Here is an 18,440-nt window from a genome sequence, read left to right as displayed (position 1 = left end):
GTATGTGATAACTCACTGACTAGTGCATCGGATAGAAACAACACCTCACCTCCAGCTCATCAGACTGAAGGAAAAATGCAGTCTGGCCAACTTGCGAGGAAGCCTGAGAGGAAACTAAGTGACTGGACATCCTCTCCAAGGGTCAACTGCTGCCTCTCTGTGCTGCATCACCTTCTGTTCAATCAATTTTAATGTGACCATTTTGGTTACTGTGCTTACATAGTTTTGGGATTTTTCTAAATTTAAGTTATGTTCTTGTATTTAATATTTTTTTTCTACTGCTTGAGCTTGGTTGGAACGGAAAAGTCCTCCGCATAGTAATGGACGTGCACTTCTGCCTTGAGAGCTCCAACTCTACTGATGTCTGGATCCTTAATGCGCATTTCTGTCATCATAGCAAAACACAGCTCATGTGTGTGCGCCGTGACATAGGCCCATCTCAAAGATTAGTCTTGTTGCACCTGTAGGGGCACCCCAAAGCACTACCCTAACAGTGGTGAAAGGCTACTGCCTTTACCAGGAGTTAAGCAGCATGAGTGCAGTGATGGCAACATGCCATGTAGTGATCATTAGGAGTGAACATGTCCCTTTACCTGTGACCCTGGAGTCAGGACCATCGGCTACCTCAGGGAAAGTTACGCTGCTGTGAGCTTAAATCACCCTTGGCAAACATCGGTTTGGTGTGTGTGTGTGTGTGTGTGTGTGTGTGTGTGTGTGTGTGTGTGTGTGTGTGTGTGTGTGTGTGTGTGTGTGTGTGTGTGTGTGTGTGTGTGTGTGTGTGTGTGTGTGTGTGTGTGTGTGTGTGTGTGTGTGTGTGTGTGTGTGTGTGTAGTGCTACGCCGTGCATGTGTAGTGCATATATGTGCTGGGTATATGTGTGCCTGTGAATGGTATAATACAGGGATAGTTCAGTACTGTGTAGTATGTGCATGTTATATGCATGTGCTTGATGTATGTGTGCCTGCAAAGGATACAATACATGAAGGGTGTAGTAATTTACGCATGTACTAGGTTGTATGTGTGCCTACAAGTGGTGCAATCCATGGCAGACTGGGTTCCATTTTGGGAGATCCAGGGATGCATGGTGAAACATGAGGAGAGGTGGTAGATAATCCCCCAGACAGATTTGTGTATTGCTGCATTCCTGTAAGCTCGGTGGGACGCACTGGAGAGAAGGAGAGTCAGGCCCCCTCAGTGCATTTCAAAGGGTACTCTTTAATTCAGAGAGAGGTCACAAGGAAGGGGCCAGGGCAGATCTCAAGAAGGGGACTGGGCTGAGATGAGAATCAAAGAGAAGGGCAAAGGACTTGGGCTAACTATTTGATGCACATATCACTGTGACATCTAGGAATGAACTCTAGTCACTCGCATGGGCTGTTATGAGGGGCTATCAGCTTTGGAGTCACTCATGCTGAGATAGACTGCTTTCTGGAGAAAGAGATGGCAGAAGAGTGGGCACTTCAAAGGAAAAGAAACCCACAACACAAACTTTAAAGACTCGGATTCAAAATCACATTTGGTGTTTGCAAAGGAACTATAAGAAAGGGACCTCAAGACCAGAAAACATGTCGACTGCAAATTGTGAGGAGGAGAAGGTCCCCAAGATTTATGCCTGGAACAGGACTGGAGCCCAAGGTCTGCTGATCTCCCAGATGAGTGAGGAAACATCACCCTGAGAATCCAGGACCACCTGCCATGGAGCACTAGGGTCTGCCTGCTGCAAAGAACAGTGTGCCCTGCGAGGAAGAAGAGAACACAAGAGGGAGGTCCAGTGGGGTATCATGCAGAGTTGATTCTATAAGCGAGGCATGAGGAACGGCTGCTGCACAGAATGGGTTGATGCCCGTGTACAGGCAAAGAGTCTGAGATCCTCATATTCCAAAATACAGCTGCTGTGAAGAGAGCTGTGACTGTTGCTATGCCGACTGGGTCATCACCCATGTGCAGTGAGGAACTGGTGACCTTGTATGTCATAAGGAGTAGCCGCAAAGAGCCTGCCATACTGATTAGACCGGAGCCTGTGTGCGGTGGTGAGCCTGCGACTCTTACAGGAGCAGCCACTATGATGAAACCTGCTGTGCCAATCTGGTCGGAGCCCAGATGCAGTGGAGAGACTGTGACCGCCCACCCACCCACCCCCCAAACCCCCAGCAGCTGCCTTCCCCCCCCCACCCTCCCCTCATGCCAGAGAGGGCTATGTGGACCAAGCAAAAAGTCTGACCAGGTTGAGATCATCATCGGAGAAGAGAGGCCACCGTGGTGACACCTACAGGCCTGCACCATAACTGACGATCAGGGTCAGGGAATAAGCATCCCACACTCACTGTGGAAAGGACTAAAGAACTTACAGCGCACGTGCAGGTGGCACACTCAGGGACTCCGGTCGCTGTGATCCTGCAGATGCGGGTAAGACTGAAATAAGGCCAAGCAGCCCAGGGGGAACTTGCTTGTCGTATAGCGCAATAACAAATACCACTAGAGCTAGGAGGGAGTGGGACTCTGGGAACCACCTAAGAAACGCTTTTTCATAAAGGAAGGATTTGACTGGACAATAAAGTATTGCTGCTGCGCTTGATTCGGAGTTGTGAGCCTGTGTTTCTGCCAACCCTGGGACTGCTCGACCCGTTCTACTACTGATGGTCAAGTGCTGCAGGGCCACTTGGCCCAGCTGCTCAAGATCCATATTAGGGTGAGCCCCAGGATATTAAGAGTGAAAGGCTTCAAGCCCCATGCTTGGGTCCAGTAACTCCTGCTTGCCCTATGGCTCTTTGCATGGGGTTCTGATATACTCTAGGTAAAAACCCTACTGCTGCTTGTGTAATGGTTAGCAGGGGATGAGCAGCGTTCTCAGTGAACTGTGAATTGACCTAGATAGCGCCTTGCTATGTTGGTGGGGTCAACCCCTCCCAGGTGTTTAATTCACTTTCTCACACATTTCATTAAGGACATGCAGCAGAAAGCTAATTACTACATCTGTTTGACACAGGTGGCAAATATTGGGTGACTCAATTAGTACCCTGGGCTGGGTTTACAGCTTTTGTTTGGAGAGGACAAAGAAATTCAGACCATCCCAGGTGACTCCATCTAATCATTTAGAGAACTCTTCACACTTACCTCTGTGTTGAGTTTTGTGGGCTCAGCCAGGCTTCCTGTGCAGTTTACAGCATTGTGCTTGCAGCAGCTACTAGGAACGGAGTTATTGCGTGTGCCGTTAGACCATGGAATGCGCTCCCAATCGGTGGAATTATTCACACCACAACACTTCAACTGTCAATATAAAACACATGTAGCTGGTTATCAATTAGTTAGAACTGTGCCTATCCTAAATAGAAGCCATCCAATTAAACGGGAAGCCATAAAATCGAGACAAAAAAAAAAAAATCATGCCAAATACACCACTGGTTTTCTTTTCTCCTCTGAAAAATGTGTGAAACAAGCATATTTAACAAATAATTCACATTATCCCTCTACCAATTTATTAAACGTGGCAATAGGAAAAGACAATAAGTGTAGGGGGCCATGATGTGCATGGACAGGCTTTCCCAGTGGTTATGGCTGTGCACTGATGCATATCCACTACTGCTTTGAATGTGTATGGGTGGGAAGGTGGAAGAAGGTTACAGTCCTGGGCGCTTGGCAAAGTGGAGAGGGTATGACACGGTATGTCATTCATGGAGGTAGAGAGTATCTGGAGTGCATTTGAAGGTGAGGCACCGGTGTTTAAAATTGGACTGTGGCCCTTATAAATAGTGGAGACTGATGTGTAGGGCAATCTGCTATTCTTTTTAGATCTGCTGTTAGCCAAAGCCTTTTGATTTTACTAAAATGTTAATAGGGTCGTTCAGAGAGCCACCCATCCATTGGTCTTGTATTGTATCATTAACAATTTTCTTTCGTCTACTACATCATACATGGAGCAGTAGGACAGTCCACTTCAGCTTTTGGATAACTTCACTGTGAGTGATGGCATTCTGCTCTTTCAGAAAAAGCACACCCTCACTCAAAGTACTTCTCTTCAGTGCCAGGAACTACTACAGCAATGCACGTTTCTAAAGGTCACAAAAAATTTGCGTCTTTTTTAAATATAGTAAAAAGGGCCTAGCAGCTTCTCCACAGCAATAAACCTTTGCAAAAACCATGACAAAACAAACCAAGCATTTACAAAGCCAGAAAGCTGGCACCCAACCCAGACCTACTGGCGGCTTTGCCAATACCCGATTCAGTTCGGTGGCAAAGCTGGGTGCTTCTTTTTGCATTTTTCTTTTTACTTATTAATCTGGTATTCGGGGAACCTCATTATGGCACAGTTTAAATTTAAATCACAATAGACACATTAGAAATTCTAAAAAATATAAAATTCTTAAAACAATTGAAAGACCGTAAAAACTCTGTTACAATACAAGATGATCATTCTATGAAGTCTTAGTCAGTAGATGGTACATTTGACAACACTGCTCACATGGGAATGTAGGGTGAGGTCACCGCTGAGGTGTACTCTGAGGTATTTCAGAACAAGCAAGGGCATCAGCAGACCGCTTTAGGTCTGTGGAAGACCTTATGGTATACATTTTTAAAGAAAAAAAGATAAGCAGAGAAAGAAAATTGGCTTAGAGATGATCCCCATCACCCACTGGCTTTTACATGCTTTGTTATTAGTTGGATTGGCTGTCCATCAAGGCCAATCTCATTTTGTTAATAGTTTGGTTGCTATGTCCAATTTGTGTTCCCTTAAGGTATTGGGTAGTTGAAGGAGACAGCTTGAAATAGGTTTATCAGGCTCCTGAATCAACATCAGCTGAATAAGAGGATATCAGATAATTTTTGAGCTATCCAGTTTGAGTCCAACCAAAGTTATTCCCTCTTCTAGGGTGTGGAGGTATGTTGCCACTTTTTCAAAATAACTTTTTGAGCCCTGCATCTAGAGATACATTTGGGTGTTATCGGCTCAGAAGTGAGGGTGGGGACTGTCATGGGAGGATGTGCATAAGCAGGAGTTTGTGGATGCTGACTAAAAGAGAAAAAGCATTGAGGGCCTTACCGTTTGCTGTCATTTATCAGAATGCCAAGCTGTACATGTCTACTCACAAACAGTTAACAGTGTGTATGTCAGGCAATTTCTTTCTACATGGCTTTGGTGAAAAGATTTAACTAGGGACTTCCCCATGGTAGGAAGGTTCCTAGTTCCACCTATGAATGTAGTTGCTGTTCGTGAGACTCTAGGCATCAGGAGTTATCATCATCATCATCATCTAGCGGTGGTCTATGACTTCAACAGCCAGTTGGTGAGGCAGGGGGAAAATCACTATATCCACAACCTATTAAAATCTGCAACGACCACTGCTATCACTTTTGTGAACACCAGAGGGGCACCGGAAAGGCCAAAGGGAATCCAAACAAATTGAAAATGCTCCTGGCTTTCCCTGAACCACAGGTTAACGTATTTGGGTCGGGAGGGTGTGTAAAAGAAAATGTGCATCCTGCAGGTCCAGTACTACTATCTAGTCACCAGGATCAAGGGCAAACAGAACCTGGGCCAACATGAGCATCTTGAATTTCTCCTTCTGCTGTAAAGCTTTACTTTAGGAGCGATGTAGGAGAAGATCGACCACTAGAGCTGATTTCCCGTATGTTTACAATTTGTGCAAGTGGGAGTTCGGACAAGCAGATGTGTCTAAGTGTGGTGAGATGAGAGTGCGGAGTGGGGTGTTGAAACTGAATCAGGCCGTTCTGGGAGTTCAGTACTTCCAGGCTGTGGTCTTTCTTTTGGACACTAATTACGTCCTAGAGGACATTTGTGGAATAGGCAGAGATTTGGGCAATGACTAGGGTGACAGGCATGCACTTAAAGATTGTCTGCGCCTCTGGCTTTATGGGTAGTTTTCGCAAACTGGCCATCGGTGAAACTGTTGTTGGCACGGATTGCCCGGCCCACCCTGGCATGGTTACCAAGACCATACTAATTTGAAACGAAAAGCCACATCAATAAATCCAGGTGCAGTAGACAGAGTGACTGCTTGACTTGAATGAGTGGTGTGCAAATGTGTAAGGTAGGGCAAAGAGGCTACTACCTCTCCTCTAGAACTGAATACTCTGGTTACTAAGATTTGCCCCATCTGACTCCAGTTCAGCTGCATCTTTATTTTAATAGGCAGTGTTGGCAGGCTAACAGTAGATGAAGCCTACAGGAGGGCTGGCTAAGTGGAAAAATCCAACCTGACATGGCCATCGATATTTGTAATACTCTATGACAGCATCCAAAACAAAGATGAAGGAGACGCGTTTAACTCTCCCCTCTCTTCAGTAGATCTAGTATTGTAATCAAAGTGTCTAAATCTCTTCTGCCTGAAACCTGGCGCATCTCAGTTCACGCCACTCCACCTGTACCTTGGGCATTATGGCCAATGCTTAACGTGTAACTGAGAACTTGGCTACTGCAAGCCTGACAGAGGATGACCTACAGATGGCTACCAGGGAAGCTATGAGTGAATGCTCAAGCCACTTCTCTTGTTGCATGATCATTGGATATTTGGCAGGAAGAGGACTCGAGCCACGTTTGGTTCTTCTTTTGGGTACAGAGATCTAGTGAGGTTAGACTACTAAGGCTTTATAAGCAGTGCTCATGGGCCAAGGCGGCTTTGAACCTGGCTGAGGGGAATCCCACGATTAGGGATCTCCAGCCAGAGAGGGCCACCAACTGTGCAGAGTGTGGCTTCTGGTTTTGTGAGGTGAAGGAGGAAGAGGGAAGCATCTGCTCCTTTCTGTGTAGCTGAATCCTGCTGGAGCAGAGATCTAGCCCAGGCAGCAGTTTAGCAGCAATCAGGAAATCTGTAAGTGAAGATGGGCAGATGATCCAAATCAGCATCTCAAATTTACTTTATTTGTTGGACTTTAGTGCAGTGTTACAATAATGAAGCCGCCCAATGTAGCGCAGCTTCAGAAATAGAGGCAGCTAAATATACCCACTTTGTGGAGTAACATAACTTAGCAGTCCACTGTCCTCCATTTTTTTAAAGAATAACATTACTTATATGAAAAGAAAATAGGTTTTACCTGATTCTGCAAGAAATCCACAGCCCTGGACTCCGGATTTTTGGCATCATACTTCTGGAACACTTGTGTCATGCTTTTATCCAAATCAGGCCTGATCTAAAGTAAAAGTTCCAAGAAATGAAAAAGTGGCAACACATATAAGATCATAAAAACTGAACACATAGTACTTTATTAATCAACTCAGAAGTAAAAATAATGTCCACGACTCCCAGGACAGATGTCAATTAGTTGACATATAGGTGATAAAAGGAGCTTTGTGACAATGATAATTATCTACATGCCTTTGCAAAAGTCATAGGGGAGCCGAGACAAAAGCTGCTACAATATTCACAGGTATTCCGAATATGGACCAGTGTTTCCTACTTCATTTACAAGTAAATCGCTATGTATTCCTTATCGATTGGGGTAGTGGGCAAGTTAAGTGGTTACTTTGGCATTTTATATTCTCCTGCGTAGCAAACGCATGTAAATCAGGTGTAGCACACTGCATGAAGCACCTCAGTACACGTGTATTGTGGACGATCCCTACTTAACCTGTCTGGGAGATTGTTCTCTGTTCCTTGCACAAATTCAGCCAACAGACACATGATTTTTGCTAATGCCCAAAACTATATGCTTTGGGCTAGTCGGGACAACCCTTGTGGAATGTCCCTCCATACACCTGGAAGTACTACATGGTTGTAGTATTTTATTCTATAAGGAGTCTGCAGTAATGGCCACCTGTGGGCATGGGTCTAAGTAGGTTCAGCCTTTTATCAGAATACGGCGATCCACCTGTAGTGTGTTCTGTAGATTAGCCATTACCAGACTGAGATTGTCCTAGGATATACTCACCTATGAACATTAGTTGCCTCATCTCAAGTCTGGCACTGAGGGCATAATTGCCTAAAGGCACTTCACTTTCGTCAATGTCGGACTGTGAGGAGTGGGACAGGGAAATCTACAGTCTGGGAACAACTGAATAACCCATTTTGCTTGTTGCAGGCATTGCCTGAATGCTTTAACCGCCGCTGCCACCACCACCACCACCACCACCACCACCCATTAATCGAACTATAAGTGAACATGGATCAACTGACAGTGGACATAAGCAGCCACTACTGACAGATATTTGTTAAGGACTTTTGGTGCAGACCTGATGACCGGTGGCAGAATAATATCAAGCTAGTGCATGCCTCTCAGCACAGATCTCTGGTTCTGTCAGTTTTATGGATACATCAGGATGTAAAATTAAAAATCCCAAGGTCGAGGGTCCCTAGAGTCTCCACTTTTAAGTAGTAAATGCCTGGTTGGCTTTCTGCCAAAGCAGGTTATTCTTTGGCTTGCCTGAAAAGACCTCAAATCTAATGTGGCGATGACCCATTTCATTAACCAAAACAATTTTACGTGACTATGAAGGATGAAAGGCTGCCCCGTTACAATTCCAACTGGAAGACCCTCAGTTTGCAAAATGAGATCAGTAGAACATGCCTGTGGTAATTTCACGAAACTGCAGGGTATTTTAAACCACAAGATGCTTCACATTGACGTGTATGGACACTGGTCCTTGCCATGTGGGTGCCCTGTGCAAAGCGGAGAGAAAACTGCAGAGAGGAAAGGTGACGTATGTAAGCGAGGAAGGAAGAAAGGGACTAGAGGGAGAAACAAAAGGAAGTGAAGAAACAAGGAAATTAAGAAAGAGAGGACAGGGATAGAGGGAAGCCAGTAAGAAAGGTACACCTGTGAGCAAGAAAGGAGCAGGAGAGGTAGCAAGATGGCAAGGAAAGTTGGAAGGAAGATCTAAAGTGGAAAGGATATGAACGAAAAAAGTAAGGAAGCATGAGATGGGGGGGGAGGAATGGGAGAAAGCAGACGGTCGGGGAATGAAATACATAGAGCAGTGGCTACACTGTTTACCACTGAGTCCATGTCCCGTTCTGCCAAACTCAGGGGAGGGTCCTAACGGGCTAAACCCCATGTTTAAGACCTTCACTGACAACAATGTTTGCAGAGGAAAGAATAATAACACTAGCACAACACTGTCCATTTATTTCTTGCCCTTCAAAAACTGAAGTGGTCTTTATTCAATAGTGTCACTGCTACAGACACATGATATGAGTAAATGACAGGGGTCAGTGGACAGTAAAAATAGCAGGTCTACGATGTTTCATTTGTCTGAAGTGTGAAACTTTGCCACCTTAAGAAGCTGCAAAACTTTAGAGGCTAAGGTAAGAGAACACTCAACCTATGCGAAAATCACACCCTCTTAAACCAGATAAATCGACACTGAGTAACATTTAATTGGGTGCAAACATCTGAAATGAATATTGACCAATAATCCCTAATTAGAATTGTCGCTTGGCTACTGTTCTGGTTCTAGAGTCAACATCTAGAAAGTAAACAAGCATTGGCAAAGCCAAAAGGTGTTGCCTCTGGGACTTATTGTTTTTTTTTTTTTTTAGCTATGGTGCACACCATCCCAGATGCTGTGCAGCATCTCTAAAGAATTTTTAAAAAAGGCTTTTGACTTGGTTGACCAGTCATTTTGTAGCATGCGCACTACATATGTGTCTACAATATACTGCTGCCGCTTTTTTCTTCATCTCTGTAGGTAACAAACCTAGATGAATCAGTAACTAAAAAGACAAGACATAACTAAAAAACTTTTTTAAGCAGATGGGGAAGTAACAGTGGCAGAAACAACAAAGTGGGGGCAGGGGGCAACAAGGGGGATAAGTAGGGCATGGGTTGGGAGAAACAACACAGAGGGTGGGGGGAAGCAACACAGAGGGTGGGGGGGAACAGACAACACAAAAAGTGGGGAAAATGGGTGAAAGAGAGCAACGTGGAGTAGGGGGTGGGAAGTAACCGGAGGGAAGGGTGAGCAGGGGTGGACAGAAGCACATGAGTGAACGACAGCAACACAGAGCACAGGTGGAGAGATGTTCATAATGGAGACAGCTGGAAAATACATGCACTCCCATGAAATGCTTAACCCACAAGAAAAATAAATAGCGCTTGAAAAGCAAACAGTAGAAACCAGACAATCAAGTGAGATGGTAAAGAGGCTATGATCCATGGGAAGGACAAACACAAGATGGGCAAGCTAGGTTATCAATAATATGGAGGAAGCAAATGAGTGACAAGAAAGCCATTCAATGGTAAACAATGGGTAGGCTTCAAGCTAATGTATGTTCTTTCTAAGCCCACAATATGTCTTGCAAAAGACAGCACATGCAGAGTCTAGTAGGCAAGCCCTAGGAGGCATGATTAGGTCACTAATGAAATGTCTCATTAGAGGCTAAGCCATCTTTGGAGATTTGAACCTTGACCGCTGAATTTTACAAATAGTGACAAAGGGGTTAGTTAGGCGAATTCTAACCGAATGCCCCAAAGCAACTGTCTGTTTTTTACTTTTGAGAACTAGTAAAAAGATCCTTAGAGTTATGTGCAATACACTTCACTACTGATCTTATATCACGAACAAAATCAAAATGTCTTTCTGGTTCAGGCCAATGAGGAACATGACATTATTCCCGAAGCAAATGGAAAAGTGGTCAAGCTGAAAGGTCATCCAAATGCGAGTTTCTTATGCACTGAAAACGCTGACCGTTAAAGTAATTTTTTTTTACACTTCCTCAATAAACGAGTAACCATTGATAGCAAAGTGAATGCTCTCTACATTTAAGAAAAGAACAGTTCACACGTTAGTTGCCATTTTAGAGTCTGAAGGAATACTAGGCGCCTCTGGATCCTACAGAGAATCGGATGACATGTGTAACTTGCTTCCTCTGACCAAAGCACGGCTTAGAAAGGGGATGCCAAAAATGGATCAGTCTTATGAAAAACCACACCTATCTACAAGTATGTCATCCAGAAGAAAGGAAGGTCACACAGATTCTTACTAACTTTGAGACGTCTATCGCAAGGTGAGCAGAAATAGTTTGTGACAGCAAATCAAGGTTGCAGGCATGGGCATTCACCCGTAACTGTTGAGTAACTCAAAACAATACAGGAAGGAGCAGTAAGAAAACCAGAACTAAACACATTATAGCTTGAATTCCTGCCTACAACATGACAATACTCGTTTCTATGTGCTCATTAATATATAACTGGATTTACATATAGATTTCCTAATACGCGTAACTGAAACTTACCTTCCCGCGGTACACAAATCCCATCACAAAAGCTGCAACTTCAGCAATAAAGATGATGAGGAGCAGGAACAGGAACTGCAAAAGACAACAGGATTATGGTAAGGGAATCGTATTTTTTATTTTTTATTTTTTTTAAAGGACCTGACATGGTCCATTATAAACAGCAGCTGAGCAATAAATTTCACTACCTCTTCTGGCACAATTTTTGCTTTGTTTTTTTAGTGCCAGTAGAGATATCACAGCAGGAAACAAGTACCCCAACATGCAATTACCTTTACCTTGCTCAGCTCCTCTAGCCCTTTAGCTAACCCTAACCTTTAATCTAAATCTTTCCTTTATCCTTGTGCCAACCATACTCCTAGTCCTACTTCTAAAGTTATCCTTTATTCTAAACCTAAGCCTATCCCATAGCCTGAACCTTCGGCTAAACCTTTACACTTAAGTATGCTCAAAACTAACCTTAAAAGTATCCTTTACACTAATTGACCTTAAACGTTTACTTTAAACGTTAAGGTTCCTAAACCCATTCCAACCATTATCCTCACCTTTGTCAAAATTCTAGCCCTAAACAGGACTCTAACTCAAAACCCTAATGCTACATTTATTTTAACTCAAACCTCTAATCCAACCCCTACTGGCCCTCAGTAGAGGTAAAGATAATGACATGGTGTTTTGGTAACGAAAACTATGAGATAAAGTTCATGAGATAACAGATAAACAATGTAGTGGAGATGACATAAGGGTTAAAGTATGCCAACCAAGAACAAAGTGTTGGAAAGATTTAGAAAAAAAACAACAACTGAAATATTGTATCACAGCGTACATCTTTGCCCGAGCCGGCAATCGGAATACAAACAGTCTCGAATTTCCTTATTACAATCGAGTTGTGGCATGTCTAGTTACCTTTAGTTAAAAAAAAGATACAGCTGTTCAACTACAATAACTTGTGCCATGAGTTGTGACACTTTGGTTTCTGGCTCTGACAGCAGGCATCTAAGTGAAAGGCAGGTCAAAAGCATCAATATAGCCACAGTTTACCCACTGAGAGAACAGTGGTCACCACAAAGGAGAGATTTGTGGCAGGCTGTTTATTTTTGGCACACTATACTTCATTACAGGAAAGAAGTCATATCTGCTTGTTACTACTCATTCTGAGCTACAGCCCCTTTTAATCTGGTTTACATTAAGCTGATTCTAATATATCTTTGCTAAAACAAGTACTGTTGTATTCAATTCGGACTAAAGATTTGCTTTTAGACTTCACATCTACCATATTAGCTCTCACAGGAATGAACAAGACAGCAAAGACTTGTCTGACTTGAGGGAAGGACGATGGTGGAAACATGCATTTTAAGGAAAAATTCCCTCGGTCATACATTAAAAGGGTATTGGAACTCTACCTTGTCCTCTTTCTTCTATGTGGTCCTGGAAGTCTTCAGTGACTTTCAATATCCTTAGAATGTGGTAGGTAGGTAGTAGGGGGTCCTTTATGGCCTAGCTCAACCCTGCTCCTCTCTCCCAACCCCTCCCCGTTATTTACACTTCCATCACTTTAAAATGAAGTCTAACGCTGCCAGATACAACTACTTTTAAACCCCATCCATGCTTATGCTACCAACTTAAAGTGCCTTTGCTTCCACTCACTGCCATACCAGCAGATAAAGTATGGTTCACATATTCACACTACCCCTGCCATACTGCACCACCACCTCAAAGCAATGAACTACCCAACAACCGGTGCTAACACGAAGTCAGTATCAAACCCCACCATTAAATGGCATCCAACAAAACGATACTGGTAGGCAACACACAACCAAGAAAACCCTATCAACCACACCAAGTAATTACCATCTCCCCACCACAAAAGTCCCACCATACACCATCACTGTACTATACTGTGTCCCTTCCACTGTACTATCACCTAGCTACACAACAGTACCAGCCACTACTACTAAACTGCCAAACCCTGCCACCATTTCATCACCTCCAATACACACCCACCTTAACTAAAGATCTATCACCTACCTGCATCACTCTATGAACTCCCACCAGGAAACAGCATGCACAAGCACCACCTAACGAACATACTTTACCACATCATAGCACTAAATTACCTCTACTTCTTTGGAACCATCCCTAAAAACGTACACACCCTACCTTTTACTACAACCCCACCCTGCAGAAGGGCTACAGCTGAAGTACAGCAACAACAAAACACAACAGCACCATCTTACAATACCACACTAACATACAACACAGCTCAACACGAACAACCTAACACCCACAAAACAATGAAAAGTGCAATGCAACACTATACATATCAAATAAAAAAAACTACGCAGCATAACACAACAGGAAACAATACACAAGTATAGACCACCCAACATACAACAAAAATGTACCACATAATAGTACAAACGGCACACTATAAAAATGCACACAAATCACACAATACAACACAACGTAACAAAAACATAACCACAGTAACAGCACTACAAAAGAAAACACAGCAAAGGACAAAAACTACATAAAAAGACTACATAACAATCTAAGAGTAACACAGGGGGTCGCGGTATGACCCTCTACCATGAAATGACATCCAACAAAACCATACTGCCACAACACCACAAAACCAGTAACACGACAAACATAAGATGACAACATAACTATAACCACAAAACACGGTGGAAACAACAATAAGACAAAGTCTCTTGAGAAACACAAAAATACATCACAATGAACACAACACAATAAATGCAACACAAGAGATCAACAAAGCACCTCAGCACAACTCAGCTACTAGATGACAACGGCCAGGCTAGAACACCACAAAGGCCATACAGCAAAGTTATAACGCAAAAGACAGCACACCATAAAAGAACAAGACAACACAACAATGCAACTGTGTTGTGTTTGTGGTATTTGTTCTGTGCGGTATTGTTGTAGTGTGTTCATATTGTGGTGTGTTACTGTATTGTATTGTTGTATTATTGCTTTGTGTTTGGGCTATACTAGAATTACCTGAGCATTTACAACACATAAAAAGTCAGCTCCTCTGTATCGGAAGAAAATGCCATGAGCTTGAAGCTGAGTGTTAAGGGAGGGGGAACAATAGCATTCTATTTCCATGTGTTGCCATATGAAGCTAATGCTATGGTGCATCAGTAGTGCATGTGTAGCTGACTGCAACAGATAACCAAGGTATACATTGGCCATAATAGGGGCAATGTGGTATTCACTGCACAATGGCATCCACTCAAAGCATAATGCAGACCATGGATTAATGGCGGTAGTTCTTTCCATACTCCAGACACCAATGACACAAAGGTATTCACTTCTAGCAAAAAGCTGGCTCTTGCACTATGGTGACATGTTTGCACAATAGGGGGTATGTTTGACAGAAAGTGGGAATACATGTCGTGGTCATGCCCATCAAGAGCATAAAACTGGCCATAGCATGGTGGCAGGAATTGGCAACATGCGGAAAGATATTGCAGGATGATGCTGAATCTTGTGTAATGCTTGCACTGCCACAGCAGTGGTTATACTTTATATATTAATGTCAAGGACTTTGTGAAAATCTTTCTAAGTTCGTTCTTGATTGCTGGAGTAGAGGGTGACTCTTACCAGGTGCCACCCTGTGAAAGGTATTGAGTGTCTTCTTAAGAGGGTCTCTCTTAGGATGAAAAAATTCCAGGTAGTACAGGCTTTTTTCCCCACTTGTAGATCAGCTCAGACCATGAACATTAAAGGTGACCCTGCCTTTGACATAACAAGTGAAGTCCGGAGCCATTCTGGAAATTGTAGAAAGAGTCATGAGAAATATGAGCATCTCTAAACCAACTAAGACAAGTCTAGCAAGGGTACACTACTGCACAGGGACGTGCAGGATAGGACTAGTGGCCTAAAAGCTTGAAAATACACAATCAGGCTGAAACCGATCAGGTGCTACTTGTGCCCCTCTTTGGAGGGGACTAGGTGTGGTGGTTCAGTATGTAGTATTCTCTTTGGAGTTGGATCGAGGCTGATTTGCTTATAGCTGGTCCCAGTTTCGAGTTTCAGGGTGGGTGAAAAACAATAGATTGGAATGCTGCTCTGGGAGCTTAACTCAAACATTACGTCCATTACTTTGTTGTTTTGAGGAGGAACTAACCTCATAGGAAGACACTAGGCCAATCCTGGATTGCGATGTTCCCACTACTTCTAACGTGCAGACTGCCATCTTGGATAGGGCATTTTAAAAGGTCAAGCCATGCCTGTTTTAAAGGAGTCATGGCGTCCACTCTACCTCAAAGAAAAAGCTTAAGTTTTGAATTCTGCGGGTCATATGGCTTTCTTGAATTCAGCCGCTGCCGTCCACATTCTATACTGTTCACAGCCTATGAGAATCCTCTCTTGGTTACTACACAGGCATAAGCACTGGAGTGACCCAGGAGGCTAAGAAGCTTGTGCAAGATAAGACACAGCAATGCACATGACTACAATGAAAGAAAGATTTCTTCCCCTTTTGAGTTTGCACATAGTGAAGCTCTTAGAACTGTTTTGCGCATTAGGATTTGGACAAATCAAGGTTACCAAAATGAAAGCCCTACCATGATTACTCTACTTATTCTAAGTCCTACCAGTGGCAGTAAACCAAAGGTTTTTTTTTTTTTTTTTTTTTTTTTTTTTAAGAGCTCAAACAACTTGCTTCATTTCATATGTTGTTCGCCCATGGCTGGCAGATGAGATTCTCTGGCGGCTCAAAGGGAAGGCAGGCCTGTGCCTCCCGGATTTCTATGTGCACGACAAAGCAGTTTAGCCAAGGACAATAGTAGATTGTCTCTACAGGAAACCAACAAAAATTGGCTTTTAACAACTAGTAAGAAATATTGTGCTGTACGTAGACAGCACTTACTACTTCGGATGAGGTGTTGAACTGCTTTATTGCAATTACCATGCTAGTTTGAAATCCAGGTTTAGTGGTTAATCCAGTGGTCACTAGTTAATGTAATTAGTCTTGGGCTCTCAAGTAAACCATTCCAGTCTTTGTAGAAGATTAATTATTGGGAATTAGATGTCATCATTGCTATGGCTCTGTTCATGCAAATGATCTGTAGGATGAATAGTAAACTCAGGCCTAAATGACCTCTAAACCAACCAGCATGATATTGAAAGTTTGGGACACAGCTGTAGAATATGGCCTCCCCACCTTTCCTTCCTTGTACACTCCGATCCGCCTGAAGCCGTCCTTTTCCCTGCCATTTACATGGGAAACATTTGAGGGTCGAGGAGGACACGAGTATAAACGTGCCCCAGTGTGAAGCTGGCAGACACGAGGGATCATAAATCTGTAACACGCTTAAATGGTATATCAAATATGTATGATCGAGGTTACTTAAGCTTTGTGGGGTATGCTCTGATAGGATTGTATTGCACTAGCATTCAACGGAGGGAAGCCCATTCCAAAAAAGTATTAATTTGGTATATGTACCTGACTAAGATCCATCAACTCTATCCAGCTAGCGATCAAATGTGCTGTAGGGGCTGCAGGACTCCTGGGTGATTTTAGGAGTACTTGGTGGATTGCTGAATAATTAAATACTACTGGAGCAACACTTTAGTAGCAACAAAGACTTTACTTGGCTACCCACCTATCAAGTGATGTGATGTGATCTCCATTGAGTTAAACCTCTGATCCTCAATACTAACAACCAAGTCAGCCACAGCCCTTAAATGAAACTTCCATGAGGTGCTAAGCTAACAAATGTTCACTGGATAAGCGGGGAACAACCATCTGTGGTGCAATAGCAACATGTTTAATATTCTAGACATGGGGAGTCTGACCTGGATGCTTGGGAATATTTAAGATTATAGGAGTACCCTTGCTACAACAAATTATAATCGGACTCCCAGTCGCATGCTGAGCCCCAGACTGAAGGTACTTACCTTACTCTCTTACCGAGGGAATGGAAGGCGGCTAGATCTGAGGTCTCCAAGGAGTAGCTCAAGAGTTGCTGGTAGCAACCTCTAATTAGCTCTCAGAGATGAAGGAAAGCAGAGTACCTCATTCAGAGTCGGTGCATACTAAAGAAGGCAGCACTGCTCATCTCAAGACCCCAAGAGTGACAGCCACTCAAACCAAGAGGAGGACCTCTTATAAACACTCACACACTGTTGGCCTATGGGGTCTGCCACGTGACCATATGTTACCACTCTTAATCTAGCTAAGTCACAAGGAAAGTGGCCCTGTTGTAGACCCTGCTCTATCAGTTGCATAGGGGGGGGGGGGGGGGGGGGTGAACAATGGGCTATGAAAGAAGAACGATTGAGGATGAGTCAATGCTAAGCAATTTGAAAGGCTCAATGTGTATTCTGGGAGGAAACCAGGTTTTTCTTGGCTTTGAAGGAGGTGGCAAAGAAGCTGAATTTCTTTTCTCAGAGTTAACAGATGGTGACAGTATTCACTATAAAAATGATGATTGTGCATTAACTATGAATTTGTTTGATATAAACTTAAATAAAAATGAGTGATAAAAAGCACTTGTCCTACTATATTGGTGACTAGACCTAGGCAAATGCTGAGGTGCTTCATCACTTTGCTTAAAGTAGACTACAAATTACGTTGGCATTTAACTGTATAACACAGAACTTCTGTAAAATATACCATCCAGGACCCCCTGAGAGCACTGTTATCAGCAATGTGGTTCTTGACTTTTCTGTGTGTTTACATCACTTTACTAATCACATCAATGCTCCATAAAGCTCGAATTGGTTTAGGATTAGTAAATAGTACATTTACTTAGGCAATAACTGTCTGACCAATATTGCTAATAGTATAATGCACATTTTATTGCATATGTGAATGTCTCACTATAGCTTGCCTCTAACAGGATGTGGGTCTGGAGAGCTGTCAGAGGAGCATTTGCTAAGTGGCTCCACATCAAGTACAAAACCACACCCATTTTCTGAACTATTAGCAAAAATCCCCTAAGATACGGAGACAATGTGGAGACAACAGAGCACACATCAAAGAGTAGGCAACACATTACAACACGCATAGGGCTGCTAGTTAAAAAGTTCTTACTCTCTGAAGGTGTGACATGACCGGTGTAACTTGGCAGAAATGCAGTAACGAAAATGACCCCTTCAAGACAAAAAAACTTGCTCAACTCAGCGTTGCCATCTGCAAACTGGTAGAACTGAGGACAGGCTGTCACGATCGCCTCCGAGGATGCTACGGATGAAAATGGCTTGGTTGCTCACCCGATTTAC

The 18,440-nt window shown here is 43.2% G+C and overlaps 1 protein-coding gene across 1 annotated transcript in view; it reads right to left on the bottom strand.

Moving 5' to 3' along the window:
• LOC138277528 (tetraspanin-36-like) overlaps window positions 1-18,440 on the bottom strand; it is a 76,667-nt gene that overhangs the window by 9,690 nt on the left and 48,537 nt on the right. Inside the window, exons 3-5 of the mRNA XM_069219230.1 lie at window positions 11,187-11,261; window positions 7,051-7,146; window positions 3,115-3,267 (exon numbers count right to left, since the gene is read on the bottom strand). Of these exons, the coding sequence (XP_069075331.1) occupies window positions 3,115-3,267; window positions 7,051-7,146; window positions 11,187-11,261 (324 nt within the window). The remainder of the gene's footprint in view (window positions 1-3,114; window positions 3,268-7,050; window positions 7,147-11,186; window positions 11,262-18,440) is intronic.

The sequence above is a fragment of the Pleurodeles waltl genome, chromosome 1_1, assembly GCF_031143425.1.
Source record: "Pleurodeles waltl isolate 20211129_DDA chromosome 1_1, aPleWal1.hap1.20221129, whole genome shotgun sequence".
NCBI classification, from domain to species: Eukaryota; Metazoa; Chordata; class Amphibia; order Caudata; family Salamandridae; genus Pleurodeles; species Pleurodeles waltl.
Note: the sequence above shows the minus strand (reverse complement) of the source record. Positions and strands in the feature narration are given on the sequence as shown.